General features: G+C 36.8%; 2 protein-coding genes across 2 annotated transcripts; one reads left to right on the top strand and one right to left on the bottom strand.

Annotated features, from left to right (window-relative positions):
* The first annotated feature begins 322 nt into the window (after positions 1 to 322).
* LOC125027201 (GPI mannosyltransferase 4-like) lies at positions 323 to 5,596 on the top strand. Its single transcript, XM_047616131.1, has 3 exons — positions 323 to 507; positions 1,836 to 1,954; positions 2,173 to 5,596. The coding sequence occupies exons 1-3, from the start codon at positions 422 to 424 to the stop codon at positions 4,143 to 4,145; spliced, it is 2,178 nt and encodes a 725-aa protein (XP_047472087.1). The 5' UTR covers positions 323 to 421; the 3' UTR covers positions 4,146 to 5,596.
* Positions 5,597 to 9,294: 3,698 nt separating this feature from the next.
* Positions 9,295 to 16,650, bottom strand: LOC125027325 (mannose-P-dolichol utilization defect 1 protein homolog). The gene is made up of 4 exons (XM_047616343.1): positions 16,503 to 16,650; positions 11,896 to 12,094; positions 10,326 to 10,530; positions 9,295 to 10,118 (listed from the first exon to the last, which is right to left on the bottom strand). The coding sequence occupies exons 1-4, from the start codon at positions 16,588 to 16,590 to the stop codon at positions 9,852 to 9,854; spliced, it is 759 nt and encodes a 252-aa protein (XP_047472299.1). The 5' UTR covers positions 16,591 to 16,650; the 3' UTR covers positions 9,295 to 9,851.
* Between the last annotated feature and the right edge of the window lie 1,506 nt (positions 16,651 to 18,156).

The raw sequence follows: 18,156 nt of genomic DNA, 5'->3' as shown, positions 1-18,156 counted from the left end.
AGAAAGACCAGAAAGAAAGAAAGAAAGAAAGAAAGAAAGATAGCAAGAGGAGACCGAGAGACAGTGAGGCAAATAGACCTAAAGTGGACCCTAATTATCACGACGGCTCTCCCATCCCCAAATAAGTAGATAAATAAACAAATAAAGGAACAGCGAAAGTAAGAAAAAAGAGACTAAAAATGAAAGAAAAGAAAGAGAGAATATAAGAACGAAAGTAAGAGAAGGAGAGAGACAGAGAAGGCAACAGACCTTAAGTGGATCCTAATTATCGCGACAGCGTTCCCTTCCCCAACCGCCCGAATTGCTCAGACCAAAACAAACCGAGGAAAAGACTCGACACTTCGCATTTAGCCTCTTATTTTTAGCATATTTTCGACCTTTTCTCCGGTTTTTAAACGTTTTCCTCTCAATTTTACTAACAATGGAATGCCGAAAGAGGTCAAAGAGTCGCGCTTCGGCTTACGAGGGCTTCAAATCAGCCGAGAGGAGGGCACTGAAGCCTGTTAAGTTAGTATTGTGGGGCTCGTTATCGTAGAAAGAATGAAATAATGTGTTTATAAAAGTCTAAAACCCTAAGAGAAAAGAAGAAGAAGACTTTAACGTTTATATAGTGGTTCATAATGTTTTTTTTGTGGTGCATTACACTTTTAAGTATGGAAGCAAATTAAGGAATTGTTTTGATGGGATATCTCACTGTCCCCTTGTCTAATCTTACGTATTATACATAGAGTTTATAGGAATAAATCATGATTATGCAGAAGTACTGGTAACTATTTAAAAAGAAATGCTGCAGTGAGAGCCAAAAGGATCACAGTTTTCTTTATAGTTTAACATTTACATGAATAAAGAAATGCTGAAGACTGGTCTCTAGGGTGAAGGACTTGTATTTTGCAATAATGGCAATAGAAGAATGTACTTACTGATACTTTAGGAAGAACTCGGTAAAATATGAAAGTACTGATAACAGGAGTTTCTCATGAACTAGGAAACTTACCCAAATAATTTCTCAAAGATTTGTGTTGTGTTGGACCACACATATAATTCACCAGTACATCATAATACTGACCTGGCATGTATAATTTAATATTATATTATAATATAATATTTCTCTTACATGTTCCTCCTTAAAGTGTCTTATTAGTTAGTTCCACATTATTTTGAAACCAAGTTCCACAATTGTGGTGGCCTCTACACCTTCCTCACTTCCTTTTTCACATATATACTGGCAAGATAGAGCTTGGAGAGAGTCCTTATTTGATGGGAAACTCTGTCATGTCAGAATATTGGCTTTTATTGGCTATTTGGAGTGCAAATGGTACAGAGGCCATAGCATTTGCCACAGGTGATATTTGTAAAGCAATTGTGGGTTTCGCTTGAGTTTATGCAGAGTATTGTCAATATGTAATGGTCCTTTTTTCATGTGTTCTTTGTGGCCAGTAGTATTTTCTATCTCTGAATGATCCCCATTTTGAGATTCAGGCCTACCCTTGATTGGTCATTGACAGATTGTGTTATTTTTACTTACCCTTCCAAGTAAAATTTGTTTTAGGAAAGACTGCAGCTTCCAATGACAGAAACTTTAGAAACCAAATAGTATTTAAAGCATCTTATTATTGAAGATTTCTATATTTTCCATCAAGTCACATGAATTTTCCGTGTTTGAAGACCCAAAACACTTATACTCTATCTCTAATTCTCCCTTTTGTTCTCAGTTTCCTTCTTTCCCGGCCTCCTTGTTCCTCTTCTCTCTTCCCCTTTAGACTTTAGTGTTTTAACATATTTTTTTGGACTAGTATATATCTATAATATATATATATATATTTCTTTTTTTCTAGAATTTCAGACAGTTCCATCTTCTGGTGGATGCTGGCTGCGGCTCGGTTGTATCTGGCATCTGTGCAGACTGGCTACATTCATCCAGATGAATTTCACCAAAGTGTACAGGTCATGGCTCGTAAGTATGGTGTTTCTGGAGGGATGTGTTGTAGAAATAAGAATCTTCATGCTTGGATACTCACACATGCATGCACACACACACACACACACACACACACACACACACACACACACACACACACACACACACACACACACACACACACACACACACACACACATGCATGCACAAACTTTTTTTTGTAGATTTTGACCCCAGCCTCTCTCTCCCTGCAGGTGATGTGCTCAACATAGATGCACAGAAGCCATGGGAATTCCACACTTCAACCCCCATCCGGTCAGTCGCCTTCTCTGCTATTGTGTCTCTGCCATACTTGCTCATCCGATATGTGACCGTTGTAGCCTCATATTTTGAATTTGAGATCCTGACCCCGCGAATACTGCTGGTAGCCCCTCGGATATACATGACTCTGCTGTCTTTTGTCGCGGATTTCTGTGTTTACAGGATAGCCAAGATGTGCTATATTCGGCCGTGGCAATGTGTTGAAGTGTTTGCTAGTTCATACATCATGCTTGTGTATGCAACAAGGACATTTTCCAATTCACTAGAGCTGATTCTCATTGCCATCTTGTACTGGAGAGTATGCGAGTCCATGGTGGAGAGCGGTAAGGTTATGAGGCAAGAGAATATTCTGAAGGACTTGTATGAGACAGCTGACTCCATGCAGGAAAAAGTGAAGTTGACACGCATGAAAACCAAGCTCCCACCTTACAACTTTAAGGACAGTGCCATCATATCAACAGTGGTGACTTTGGGCGTGTTCATCCGGCCAACATTCCTGGCCTTTTCCTTTGTTCCTGTGGCCTATTGGCTTCAGAGGGGCGTTGTTACAAAGGAAGTGGACTTCTCTTACTTCCACCTGCGCTGCATGAGCCTGCTACCAGGTGTTGTGATAGTTTTCCTAACTTGCATGCTGGCTGACTCCTTCTACTATGGCTCCCTCACCTTCACAGAGCTCGTCTTCTGGAATGTGACAAGCAACTCCTTCACAGTGACACCCATCAATTTTCTCATGTACAACATTAAGCAAGAGAACCTAGCCACTCATGGACTTCACCCACAGTACCTCCACTTGGTTGTCAATCTGCCTATTCTGCATGGTGTTCTTGGGGTCCTTGGGTTGTGGTCAGTGTCCAAGTATGCAGCCAACTTATGCCTCAACAAGATTTCAAAGAAGCCCAAGGTGTACAGTGTGGCCACAATGCTGCTCTTGAGCTTCATCTTTCCTGTTTTGGCTCTCTCGCTGATCCCCCACCAAGAGCCGAGGTTCCTGTTACCAACTCTGATTCCACTGGTCATCCTGCACGCTGATGACATCTTCCTTTACTCGCCGAGCAGAAGGAGGCTCACCAAGCATTTTATCTTTGCCATGTGGCATGTGTGGAACATCTTCTGTGTCATTGTGTTTGGTTTCCTTCACCAGGGAGGTGTGACAAAGACCATGTTCAAGGTGCATGAGCACATCCTGGAGCGGCCCGCACATACAAACATGCACATTGTCTTCTCAAATATGTATACTCCACCAACGTTCTTGCTCCTACGACGTGTGAATGTCATTGCCAAGACTGAGGAAGGGCGCAAGTACAGGATTCCCAAGTCGGTGTTCACTTACAATGCGGGTGGCTCTCGCTCAGTGAATGACTTGCACGAGATTGCTGCAGAGGTCTACGGTGAAGCCATCACTAACTCTACCAATGAGGCAGATGTCTTGTTGTGCCTTCCTGCCAGCCTCACCCAGGAACTGTTTCGATCGAAGCCTGAAAATGTGTCTCTAATTCGCTTGCAGAGGGTCCGAGGCCACCTCACTCTGGAGGACCCACCTGACCTTAGCCTTAAGGATGCTAACTTCACCCGGTCATGTGGCCAGCTCTGCCAATTCCTTGACCGCCTTGACCAGTTCAGCATCGACATCATCCGGATGAAATTTAACTCAGACTTTATGAAGCCCAAGAATCGGGTGTCAAAGGACCTGATCATGGATGTTGACACTCCTACATTCCCTCTTGATGAAGAAGAAATGTGTAAGGAGGAGGAGGAGGAAGAGGAAGAGGAGGAGGTGGGGAAGTTGGTGGAGGAGGAAGAAGCTGGGAAGATAGAGGAGGAGGAGGCAGCAGCAGCAGAAGAGGATGAAGCGGAATTCCAGGAATTTGAGGAATTTGATGAAGAAGAGGATGAGTGGCCACTTTGAGAATAGGTCCAGTGATGTAGAAAGACATTATTTTAGACAGTTTTATGCAAAACAGAAATGGAGAATAGAGATTCCACAGCAGAATTCATAATTATTCATTCCAATTCATATTGTATTTTGTTGATAAATAATTTTTTATCAAATGCAATCCAGAATTTAGTATACATATTAAAGTTTAATTGCTATGTACCAAAGAAAGCAGTATGACATTATGATGCACAACACAGGCTTCACAAAGTCCAAGTGAAATGAACAGATGGTTTCAGAAATTAACAATTATCTGAACCTTTGTCTGAAGGCTTTAACAAACACTAAAGATTCTAATGATGACAATGACAGCACAATGTCAGCACAAATATCAGCTATTTGTAACCTGTAATAACAAAGCTTACAACCTAATATGTAACTTGATGTTACTTAATAACTTTTAGTCCTGCCAGTTGTATGTGCTCGTGTCAGTTATGTGTGTGTATGTCGTTTATGTACCGGCATCCATAGTGGTCATGTTGAAGACTCAGAAAGTGAAGTTCTTTTCAACTGTGAGCTTAGATAATAATGCTTTGTTTGACATAATCTTTTCTGAAATATTCCATGTCATTTTCCTGTGTAATGGGAGATGACTGCTTTTATAAGGGTTTTGCAATTTTATCAAATATACAGATATTCAGTTTATTATTCAAAAGCATAATGGCTTGCTTGATAGATTTAAGTATAAATACTGCATGTCTCATTTCCAAATATTCATTGTGGACATCTGATTTTTTTTCTAGAGGGATAAAGTATTGCGTGTGACAATTCACATGTTATTTCCTACTATGTGAGGGAGCTCAGACTTTGCAGTGATATATTTTGGTAAGGATATCATGTCTTTGAAAGGTATCATCTTTTTGTGCCAGCTTTGATAAAGTCTAGTCAGTATTTGATTGTATTTGAATAAGTCGACAGTCGTTGTCTGTACTTCAGAAGTATGGATATTTTTAAGGCCAGTAAATGTGTGTTGTGCATGGATTGGAGAAGGTCTGACAAGTACAGTTATTTCATTATGAATGTGCTTATAAATATGAATATTAATATGCTAACAACTGTCAATGCAAATATGATATGCCTGTATGTATGTGGACAACCTTGGAGTACAGATCATTGATGTCAGAAATTCTTGAGATTTACTTTATCTGTGTATGTGAAAAAATGTGGGTGTTACACTTTTTTTTATTAGAATTATTGAAAATTGTCTCATTAGTTAACAAATCAGGAGAAATCTTTTATCTCTCTTAACTTCTGTAAACTTGGTATATGATATTGAATTATTAATATTAACATGATACTTTCATGACAATATGTATTTGTAAATGGGAATAATGGGGAATGTGCAGTTGCAAATATATGGTCTAAAAAACTAGTGTGGATGTGATATGTGTGTGTGTGTGTGTGTGTGTGTGTGTGTGTGTGTGTGTGTGTGTGTGTGTGTGTGTGTGTGTGTGTGTGTGTGTGTGTGTGTGTGTGTGTGTGTGTGTGTGTGTGTGTGTGTGTGTGTGTGTGTGTGTGTGTGTGTGTGTGTGTGTGTGTGTGTGTGTGTGTGTGTGTGTGTGTGTGATATTCATGTGGTATGTATGTTATATATATTCTGTATTTTATATAATGTACTGTTATATAGTATATAATATATAATACATAGTATATGATATATATGATATATGTATATGTGATGTATATATATATATAAATAAATATATAATGTATGTATATATATTTATATGCACATATATATGCACACACATAAGACATGATTGTATGTATATTTCTAGTCAAGATGAGCAGCTTTCTCAAGGTCATCTCCAATGTTACAGAAAGTGTCAAAGGCATGGTTGTTATGTGATTTTTGTATGACTTCTTATTTAGATTTAGGAATAAGCAAGTATTGATGTCTGATGATATGTGGTTCATTTGTGTTAACAGAAAAACACACACAAATGCATATTCAGATGCACCCACCATGGCATACACACATGCAGTGCATACATATGCACATGCACATGGACATGCACCCCCCCCCCCCCCCCCCTACACACACACACACACGCATATACACATGCACATGCACATGCACAGTTACACACATCTGTTGCCATTAAACATTTTACTTCATACGTCCAATAAGATATGCATTGATTACATCCTGTTTTCTCAAAAGAAAAATATGCACATGCACCATGTATTTTTAGCTCATATTACACTTCTCCAATGTATTATCTGTTGCCTTGTAATTTGTCCATTTGATATAATCCAAGTTAAGGAATCATAGAAAGAAAGTAAATTCACTGGAAAGATAATTTTTTTTTTATTTTTTTTTATCTGTGTTATGTTGTGATGTGATTGAAAGGATGCAACGGAAGCATTATAATCATTGTAATAATAATGCTACTGATGTAAACATTCAATTTTTCTCTATATTGTTCATACAGGTATTACACCTAAGTTTGTTGTATTTGGCAAACTGAAATATGATTCGTTCATGCATTTTTATAATGGTATGTGCTTTATGTTAATTCATGCAAGGTTGCAAGGATATAAGTTGCATGATATGAGACTCATTGGCACAAACTGTATTCAGAAATGTGTTACTTGTATTATTAATTTTGAAGAATAAGGAATTTGTGAGTAAGTATATCATTGCAATTTGGTAAATAAATCTTAAGGTATAGATAACAGAACTAAAATGTAATGGATAATTTGTGATATTTTAAGATTATTTTTTAAAAAGGTATCACAAGAATGCAGAGAATAGATTACTATGAAACGAAACAAAAAAAAAAATATATATACCATCAACTTAAATATGAAAAAGAATAAATTTGAAATATCTTCAGTCATTCCAACAAGAAAAATGAGATGTGATGTAATAGTGTAGTGTAATGAGTTGCGTCTTAAAAATTTCACATGCATTAATATTTTGCTTTGTGTTTATGTTACCTTAAATAATAGCTACTTTCCTTTCTTATTTTATGTATACAGATTATTCGGAACATATTTGGACAGGGAGCTGAAAATGGAAAAAAAACACTATATCTCAACCAAAAATTGAAAGTATTTAAAAAATAATATTAACTACATTATGGCTATTTGATGTCTGGCACAATTATTTGCTTTATTAACCATTAATCAGTATGGCTGGTAGAACAGATTACTTAAGTTGGCCGTCCCTAGCTTCCTACACAGCCCCAAGACAGCTCTGGAACCTGGCGAATGGGGTCGTCACTGTGCCCCTTGAAAGGATGTTGGTGTCTTTCTCAACCATACCCCATACATAATAGTCCTCGGAGAGAAGTAGGAGGCCGGGTGTTTGCGAATGGTGAAGCTGTTGAAAGTCTTAGACAATCACTTATGGGAGACTTCAAATATCATCAGGATTTAGCCTCGAACACCCTGTAATGATACTGAATAGACCTTAGAAGCATCTGATTCTGTGCTGGGGTTTCTTGCTGATAATAACAAGTGCAATGGTTAAAACAAGTAAATGTACTAGACATCAGAGGTCATATAGCACTATGATTAAGTATTGTGGCATAAAGAGCAAAAATGAATCAACGACTGGGACAAGTGGATAGAAGGGGATGAAGAGAAAGAAAAGGAAAAGGGGAGAAGAAAATACCTAGCAAAATTAGTTGAGGCGAGGGCTGAGGTCCAAGGCAGGGGCGCTTTCCAACATTAGGCCCCAGTCTCAGTCTCCCAAGCCCCTTCACGACAAATGACAAGTGCAAATTATTATTTTCTTTTAATGAAATTATGATATTCAATTTGATTTCCATTCCATTTCTTATACTGAAGACTGTTTTTGTCTTATCTTCATCATCTTACATGTATTATTGTGCCATTAACCTATCACTTTGGTATGAGTTAAGTACATGCTGCATTCTAAGTTTCCCTCGTTTCTTATCATACTCTTTTGTGCTTTACAGCTTATTAAATTAATAAGAATGGAATCTGAATATGATGTGATTCAAATGTAATACAATGTTCTATTTTTTTTTTTCTTTTTGGCTCAAAATACATTAGTCGCATTATTGCTAATTTGTTATACTATTTTTATATTTTGCAGACTTCGTTCTTGTTTCATGTTTTGTCCTTTATGGTTTCAGTCCTGTTTCTATTACAAAGTTATGTTAATGTTTTTATTATACCTTTATTAATGATAAGATTATCATTACTTTGTTTAATGATTTTGTAAGGTTGACAAAATATAAATTTTGATGAAAGAATAGATTCTCAGTTCCAGTACAATAATTTGTGTGTATTCCAAAATTGTCTAAAACATATCAATTCTGTTGATATCCTCATAATAAACAATTTTATACTTTTTTTTTTTCAAGTAACATTCTTTTTTCTGTTGGCTTTAAATTCCTTTTTATTTCTTATCCACTAAAGCACAATATAACTTCTTATATAAAAATATATGTCTAAGGTGTGATGCCGAGAAAAAGAACACTTTAGAGTTTAAGGACAATGCACCACTATTGGCTCTGCATTTATTTTTTTCCATCTTTAATCTTTTCTAAAATAAAATGTCAAAACTAATTTGTTGTAATTCCATCCTTCTATGTTGTGTCAGCTAATGTATCATTCTCTAATGCTGTTGATGTAAACATACATCTACTTTCAGTCTGTAGTTTAGTCTCCTGGCTCAACACATATGATCAATCTTTTAAGTGTTACTTTCACGCTGTCCTTCCTCGCAAGCAATATTCTTAATCCCCTACATGATGGCCCTTTGAAAACCTGCCTCTCTTCACACTGACAGTTAACCATAGTCATATCCTGGCATTTGTTATTTTGATATCTGTGGGCATGGCTGAATTAAAATGCATGGCATACATGTAGGAGTGCATATTCTCATATAGCTGGTAGCTTTGAGAGGCTCATGCACTTACAATTGGAAACAGGAGCAAACAAGGTGAATAAAACCCAGGTACCCTATGCCCCCCCCCCCCCCTAAATTATGGAGTTATTTTGGTAATATACTGAATCTTTACAATGAATTCATATAACAAGTTTACAATTACTTTACAGATCTGCTCAGCAAAACCACCACAATAAACTTAGACTTCCTTTTATTTATGTGGGATATATAGTAGGGCAATAAAAGTATCATAAATTAAAAAAACAAAGTTTTAATTCCCTCTTTCTATAAGAGGGACCAAAGGAATGTAGACACAGCAACACATAGGAGAAAAATAATGTCTTTTGTAGACACCAACAGGACATGTATAGAAAAAATCATTTCTATGACAAACATGACACGAAGGAAGAACAATGGAAGTTGAAGAACAATTCTCAAATAACCAAGTCACATAGCATACATACAACATAAATAACAATTATATTTACATCACTTTCATTGACTTTACGAGACAATCAATGTCCAACAACAATTATCAACTCAATATATAATAAAAACAAACTGCAAAATTCATTTACTAATTTTGTGACAATAACATTATAAAGAAAAAGAAAAAGAAAAAAAAAAAAAAAAAAAAAAAAAAAAAAAATCCAATTTGAAATCAACTGATAATTCATGTACAGTTGTTACTATAAACGTTATGTACACAGGCCTTGTCGCCTAGCACTCACGTCGACACCCACAAGCACACTGTAGTAACCTGAATCCAGAGAGTAAACCACATGTACAACCTCCACACACACTTCTTGCTTCTACTGCTTCTTCTTATTGCTTCCCGAGCGGTCCTTCTTCCTGCCCCCCTTTTTGGCAGCAGGAACGTCCCAGTAAATGTAGATCTGTGCCAGTAGGATGAAGTTGGCCAAGGTGGCTACGCAGTACTGGATGATCATGACCTGGTCACCTGTGTCCTGGATGGAAGTGAAGATCCTTGTGGCTGAGCCAAAGAACAGTAGGCAGACAGTCACCACAGACAGCTGACCTGTACTGCCATTCTTGTAGTTGGATACGGCCTGGACCATCTGCATTGAGAAAGACAACACACCAATAAGAAAAATATTCTTTTCTTATCTAGAGCTTCATAGTTTATCAGTTGCCACTGACCTAACTATTTTTCTTTATTTGTTTCAAAGAAAACTAATCATTTCATTACTATTTTCATACTGCCTTTACACTCAAAAATAAATTTGTCCTCATATCAAAAAAATGCAAAAAAATACAACACCCACCTTTCCAGCAAATACCATAGGGATGTTCATAGCCTGAAGATACCAAAGAAGGCTGAGGGGTACCATCCCATAGCAGAGCAAGGCTGTGGTCGAGAGGGCAGCGGTCAGGTAGAGGACAGCTGGAAGTGCTGAGCTACTGTAGTAATACACTAGGAAGCCAATAATTGAGTTCTGAAGTGTTATGAAGTAACTGTCACCATATGAGCTGTAAGACAAAATAAAAATAAACATTAATTATGATATTTTACAATAAGAATTTAATACTGCTAAAAATAAAATTGAAATAATACAAATAATAATTACTTTCTCTAGTACCACATCCTGCATAGCCACCATCTTTCTGAGGATCACAATTTCAGTATAATGTGTTTGAGATGCTAAGAGCCAGCCAGGACTTGCCCTGCATTAAAACAGAAGGATGCTAACATTTTCAGCTTTCAATGTGCCAAACTCCTGAATGAAACAAGGTCAAGTTTCTTCGTCCTTTCTTTCTAATGCTGGTTACCGTTTGTACTACAATGGGATTAATATGTTTTAATAACTCTAATGATAATAGCTGATGATCAGGCATCACTGTATTGCAAGCTATAGTAACTTGAACAGAAAGGGACAAGTATTAGCCTCTAAAGAGAATATTCGGATAGAAACTGAAAACAAACAGGTCATGTAACCAGTCAACATGCACTGTTAAAAACTTGTATCATTATCATTTTTCCCCACTTTACTCTCCTCTCTTAGCCCAAATGGTAAAGAAAGGTAGGAAGGGCACGTTCTGCCTCTACCCTGTGAATGCCTGGTCCTGTGGATAGTGCTAAGGCTCGTATAACCCAACAGAAAACTAGAATTTTATCCCAACTGCTGTTAATATCTATAAGCTCTTAGTAGCTTTTGACATGCACCAGATCTTATAGAATACTTTACTCTCTCAAACTCAAAATGGCCCTCACTGAATTCTGGCTCTGAGCACCTCAATTGTTACTTGTTACTTTTCTCATATATATATCTAGCCTTATCATTAGTGAAGATTTTCTACTTTTTTAAGTATAACAAAACTTTCTGGCCTGATAAATGTCCCAAATTATTTCACATAAAACTTTCTCTTTATTTTCAGTACGCAGACTACTACTACAGAAAATTCCCTACAACTTCAGGACATTATATCTGACAGAATACACCATAAAGTTGTGCTCAAGAAAGATTCACATAACCCAAAGTGACCCAACATTTTTTTTTCTATTTTTTTACATCCTATCCTCTACTGAGAAGAATGAAAAAAGAAAAGGACAAACAAAGGGGTAAAGAGTAGAGCAGAGTAAAAAGAAAAAGAGCTAAAAATACGACAAAATGACAGAGGTAGTAAGGATTCCAATTTCTTACTTAAACAAAAGTGCTTCAAAAGGGCACAACTCGATATAGATAACGATATCAAACTTCCATCTTTCTACTGTATTTGTTCTTTTTCATATTTGATTTCTTTTCTTTTACTGTTATAGTCAATCACATGCTGTTACTGTACTAATCTTTGTCTTTACACAGATAACACATCACATTAAGGGAACCCAAAACTCACCTGAATGCGTGGGCCTTGAGGAAGTTATACGAAGTGGTGATCATTGCAGCCAAAAGCTCGAGGCTCGTCCCCACCACGCTGATTCCCTCTCCGCTCTTGGCAACGACAATTTTGATGATCTGCGGGAGTTTGACCATCATGGCCCCCAGGGTGATGCCATATCCCAGGCAGGTGCTGATGAGCGCAGCCAGACAGGGACCTGAAAAAGTAAAAGAGCAATTTTAAACCTACTTTTTTCTTGTTACCCTACACTTTAAGCTTGGTGTATATATTATATCCACAGATGTCTTTTAAATAATTGCTGAAATCTATTCTGTCGATTCAAATTTTGGGTAAACATCTGGTAGAAAACAAAACCTAAATTTGTTTTATGCACTTACTCTCCTTCCCCCTTTTTCTCTACATTTCTCTATGGCACCCCCAATTTTTTTTTTTCAAATCTATGTTTAACTGCTCAATAACTACCTATATTACTAGTATTAGTTTTGTTTCCTAATTTGTAAGATTTTAGTTCTACAAACATTAAAAATAAAAACCAGATTTAGTGAAAGATGAAACCTTTCTGCAGTTGGGCAGCAAGGAAAGGTCAAGGGGCAGTATTCACAAAAGGTCTAAGACTGTTCTTAGCAATTTTATCTATGATCTGCCCCATTGCCACATCTTAAAAGTTAATGTTGTTAAGAACACACATTTATATTGTGATAAACCCTATTTTGATAATCTATTATAACAATACAATAAGGTAAATATGGCAATAAATCTTGCTTATATCATAACGGCAACACTACAGATTAAGTATATCTAAATGTGAAGTGGCATCCCTACATTCATTGTCACTGCATCATTTGTAAAGGCGGGTGCAGCTATTTGTATTTCTAAAATAAAATACATCAATAAAAATGTAGGAGACTACTCATTAATGTTTGATAATTTAATGAGTCCTCAAAGCTTTTCATATTATTTCGATAACAGAATAATCTTCAATAGAGGAAAATTTGCATAAAGACAATCCCTATGCATTAAGACAAAATTAAAGACAGTCCTTGCAGACTTGAAAAGAAAATATCAGTACAATATAAGAAGAAACAACTAAACATCTGACAATAAATCAAAAGGGTTTCCAATTGTGTGAGTGTGAGTGCGAGTGTGTGTGAGAATGAGCGTGTGTGTGTGAGAATGAGCGAGTGTGTGTGAGAATGAGTGAGTGTGTGTGAGAATGAGTGAGTGTGTGTGAGAATGAGTGAGTGTGTGTGAGAATGAGTGTGTGTGTGATAGTTGAAAAAAGACCAGGTAAATCTTAAAACGTGGACCATGCCGACAGAAAAAAATCAGGTAATGCCCTGAGAGAAGTAGAGAATAATCTGCAAAAATAAATGGCTATAATCCCTGTCGGATACATTCACAGTGCTCAAGCATTCATCATAACCTTTGTGCCTAGCAAAAGGAGAGCAATTTTTCACCATGTACATTATAGCAAGATGGGAGCCTGTATACCACCTTGGTCATCTGCTGTCACACAAGGATCCTGACTGAGCTCTCGTTTATTTAATGTGTGTTGTAAAGTTTTGTCGGTTTTAGTTGGAGTGCTAGAGGTGTGGAGCCCACAGCCAGTGATGAACCTCTTCCTAGGCAGATGTAATCCTTGGTTTAAGAATTATTTAAATTTTTTTCCCTGTGCCTATATTTGTACTCATTCAAATCCACTTGAAACTTTGGTAACTATACAGTGACCATATCCCTCTGAGAGTTATCTAGTCACAGCAACTTAGATTATTGAATAGATTTTATGATATGGGGACTTGTGCTCTGGCAAGTGCTTCCATATTATAAAGATTTACCCAAATCTTTATAATCTTATCTTCTTGACAATCTTTGCTTGCACAGATTATACATCCTTTTTTCTCTTTAAAGTGTCCCTAAATATTCCCTATCTTAGTGCAATCAATGCAACGTACCAAAACTTTTGTTAGATCCATGATGGAAAGCCTACATCTGCAAATGAACCCAGCTGGACAGTGTCAAATGATCAACACTATCTTGACACCTCTAAACTGCAGCAACAGTTAGTAACCTCTACCATGAAAGGTGAAAACACTCTACTGTGTTGATAGCATGGTAGAAAAACCCACAATGTAAAACTAGATTTACTGAAAGTGAGACAACAGTTTCGGAATTCACCTGGATTCCATCCTCTACCATATAATCTGGCAACAGTGTCTGGAATGGTACATTACTGCATAAGGAGATAACCCAACAAAAATATGTGGTGGGAGTTGGTTTACCTTTGCCACAGCGCCGAAGTGATGGGTGCATGGATGTGGCATGCAGTGGCATACTAACAGATGTTTTGTGAACATTTGCTAGACTCCATTAACTATGGTTCTTAACCAATTTGTATAATATTTCCTGTTTATTTGAAGTCTACTTATGAAAAATGATATTTTATGATACACTAATACAAGGAAAACCAAAGAATTAGTAAGTCTACCATTTCACACAGACATCCAATCCAATAATTACCTTTTATTATAATCTTTCAAGATGTAATTTGCAAAACTTTTTTGTTATGGTTCTCCATCCCAAATGGCCAGTTCAGAAACCTTGGGGTCACTCTGGGAAGCCACAAACCATGCCTCATGAACCAAAATCCTTCCCTCTGACCCCCAAACAATCACCATATTTCCTGATCACTGTGGACTTGGTGTCTGCACGGCAACTGTCCCTACCTATATTCTCCCTTTCTGCCTCTATTCCTTGCCTGTGCTAATTACTTCATGTATTGGTGAGCGAGTTTCCTCTCTTACTCTTTTTATAACAATGTTAGTAGATTTTCCAGATCTTAAAGTGGTCATTATACCCAAATTTTAATCTTATGTTGCTTTACTTTTTTTTATCATCAATTTCTGAAGGAAATGCCATTAACCTCTTCGATCTGGATGACACGACCAACATATCAAGAAAAAATTTGGCTTGTGGGGAGGGGGACTTGAACATGCCATCACGAACATTTTTGGCTGTGGGTTTGGCTAACATGAACTTATCATTGTGAGCGTTTAGACTGAAGGCCAGGGTGACAGGAAAGTCTCGCCAGGAGTGCAGAAAGCTCTTGGAGGGTGACAGGACTCATTTGGCATTCAGGAAGGGGCTTTTGCATCGTTTCCATCAATAAAAGAGTGTGGAATGTAATGACAGAGCCAGGACTAGAAGAGTGCCAGCTCCAGGAAGGATGCTATTTCCATGCTCTGGATTCTATTCCTGCTGCAATGACTGACGGAACAGGTTCTATTACAAAATGTTCAATGTTATGTAAAAAGAAATTAAAAATTACAATTACCAAAATGCTACTTATTGCTCTCATTATTCCAGTGAGATATGAAATACCTAGAGAGATGATATGGAGTCTTTGCATGGAAAGCTATTAGTATCTGGTGTTAGTCTTTACAGTATACACGCACTAAGCTTGAGAAAACTGAAGAGGCTATTCTTGTAAAGGACAAAATGATGTAGTTTTCAGTACAAGAAATAATCTGCACACATGAATGGTAACGAATAAGGGAAAAAGATAGTGGAAAGCACCGCTCACAGCATTTGTCCCCTTGATCCTCTCATGTTTCAGCTCCTTTTCTTGCCAGGTATACCGAGGTGAAAACAAGGTTTCCTGGGGGGAGGGGGGGGTGTTGGGAAAAGAGTCCCCCCCCCCCCCCATCAACACTCAGGGGTCAATCACAGCAACTGAGACTTAAATTTTGTGACTTGGGGTTAGGGCCTTAGTCTCTGGCAAATGTGTCCATACTGTAAAGAATTGCCCATCTGGATATATTAAATCAAATGATATACATTGGAAAATGACAAAAAAGCTGAAACCACTTGTGCAGAGAAAATAGAAAATAACACTGCAATGGGGAGACACAGTCTTTTCGTCGCACACGACTATTGGAGCGCCCCACATCTGTCAAGAGTGGTCGCTCAAAGAATGCCTTATGCCGGCGTTTAGGGCCAAATGTGGGAAATTAAAACACCCAGACCCAAGGTGTTAATTATCTTAAGAAATACCCCAGATAAAAAAACCTTTTGAAATTTCGTCCTTCTGTCCATTACAGGCAAAGTTTACCCCATGGCTGAGAAAAACGGCCTCAATCACACAAAATCAGGAGACCTACTTTGACCAAATTTCCATAAATCCATAATTACAAGACAAACAAATGAAAAACAAGAAAATAATATCCCACAGGTTTTCCAATCAAGAAACTTTCATTAATATCACTTTACTCCTTATACAATACACAAAATAGAGGAGAAATGAATAAATTTAACAGATCTATTAATAACCATATTGTAAAACCGTATTTTATCTGATAAGAAGGCAAGAAATCTCATAATTCTTTTATTAAAATCTAAAGGCAAGTCTTTTGTTAAATGACTATTTTGAGCGTTCCTAGGGTCCATAGAAGATAAAAACAATGTAACAATAGGTTTTTTTTAAATGGCAAGGTATATTTTTGGATTAAAAAAAAAATCGAAAACATACAAATGGATAATCAAGAAAATAATGAAACAATCAACAAAACAAGACCAATGATCTTTAAAAGCCTCTCCCTCTTCCTCACCATCCAGGAACTCATTTTCGACGAAGAATTTGTCGAAACATTTCTCCGTCATGAGCAGAAGGGTTAAATTCCTGAATAAATCGGCCATGGCTGCGGATCAAGCACGTCCTCTTCCTTCCACGCCGAACACGTCACTGCCGACCGGGGGGCAACGTCACCGGGATGGGGACGCTCGGGACACTCATGGGTTCAGGAGCTAATACGCAAATTGGCAACTGTGGATGAGTTGGTTTCGGATTCGGATGATAGATGGCGTTGATATTAGTGGCGTGAGGGGGAGGGGGGGGTTATGTGACTAGAATGGAGTAAAAATGGATTTGCTTGTCATTATATATATATTTTTTGTTGTTGTGAAATGATGAATTGGAAAAAAGAGCAGAGAGAATTATTGACTTTCCTTGTTTTCTTTTTCTTTTTTTGGATAAGAGATGGCGCTGACACAGGAGAGGGAGACTGCAGTATTTCACGTCATCACAAGAACCATAAAATAATGGATTAATTTTCCTCTCCATTTCCAAACTCATTCAATACGACCCCGAAATCATTTAGAACCTGAACATTAAAATATAAATAATTCCCTGGATGAAACATACACCGACTAAGACAGCAAATTTAAATAGAGAGATATATATTTCGATTTTTGAAGAAAGATGGAGCTGTTGGAGGAAAATAAAAGGGGGGGGGGGGGAGGAGATATGACGTCACGTTATTACCGATGACGTGTTTGAGTCGTTTTGTCAATGCAGTGTTAGACAATTACTAATATTCAGTTTTATTCATATTTCTAATGAGATATATTAATGGTGATAATAATACAGACAATAATAATGATGATTAGAATAATAGTAGGCCTATTAATAATGATAATAATAGTAATGATTATATTGATGATGATAATGATAATAATGATACACATGAAGCCAACAATCCAATAAATATTTTACCGTCACAACTATCATTTATTATTTGTCAGAAACTACGCACCGCAAAGTGCATTTAATAATTCTGTATTATTTTATTTCTTCCCGTATTTTCTTAAATGGAGCATATATACAGTATATTAAATTTCTAATAAATATATAACAAATAAATTGGTACATTAATCCATTAATAGATAAAAATGAATAAATTTGAAGGAATGCGCACCAAAAGGTGTTTCCAGACCAGCTGCTCGAAAATGCAAAAATTAATGAATATTTTATTCATATAAATATATGTATATATATATATTAATCTATAACACAAACATCGACATAATTACGTTAATGCACTAGGGTCTTAAGAGTGTAGGGCATCGCTAGTGTTTTAGATGAAGGCTTAAGTTAAAACATTTAATAAACGCATTTTTTCTTTATAATATATGCTGAGACTCTATATTAATACAATGCAAAGAAAATTCATGTCATTACAGAGTGCATATATTTTTTTCCCAGCAATTGTACATTTTTATTGTTATAACCTTCGAGTTTTCCGTTTTATAAATGGTCAGTTCCTCGTATAACTTAGGGAAATAAGGACACTAACATTTCAGAAGTTTTAGCCAAACTGGTAACCCGCCAACTCTGTAAATAGCTAAAACTTGGAAAATAATTCACGGCGTTTGTAGAGCTTACGTTTAAGACATTATTGATTTTTCAGTATATTAACAACTGTA

This window comes from Penaeus chinensis, chromosome 7 (genome assembly GCF_019202785.1).
Source record: "Penaeus chinensis breed Huanghai No. 1 chromosome 7, ASM1920278v2, whole genome shotgun sequence".
Classification (NCBI taxonomy): Eukaryota; Metazoa; Arthropoda; class Malacostraca; order Decapoda; family Penaeidae; genus Penaeus; species Penaeus chinensis.
The sequence above is the reverse complement of the archived record's forward strand: the minus strand, read 5'-3'. Positions and strand labels throughout refer to the sequence as shown.

What these genes read in the sequence shown, in the direction of transcription:
- LOC125027201 (XM_047616131.1), top strand. Translation starts at nt 422, where the DNA reads ATGGAATGCCGAAAGAGGTCAAAGAGTCGCGCTTCGGCTTACGAGGGC. An exon ending in AGGGCACTGAAGCCTGTTAA is followed by an intron (nt 508 to 1,835) that starts GTTAGTATTGTG and finishes CTTTTTTTCTAG; the next exon opens with AATTTCAGACAGTTCCATCT. An exon ending in AAGTGTACAGGTCATGGCTC is followed by an intron (nt 1,955 to 2,172) that starts GTAAGTATGGTG and finishes CTCTCCCTGCAG; the next exon opens with GTGATGTGCTCAACATAGAT.
- LOC125027325 (XM_047616343.1), bottom strand. Translation starts at nt 16,590, where the DNA reads ATGGCCGATTTATTCAGGAATTTAACCCTTCTGCTCATGACGGAGAAA. An exon ending in CGAAAATGAGTTCCTGGATG is followed by an intron (nt 12,095 to 16,502) that starts GTGAGGAAGAGG and finishes TTACTTTTTCAG; the next exon opens with GTCCCTGTCTGGCTGCGCTC. An exon ending in CTATGGTATTTGCTGGAAAG is followed by an intron (nt 10,119 to 10,325) that starts GTGGGTGTTGTA and finishes TTCTCAATGCAG; the next exon opens with ATGGTCCAGGCCGTATCCAA.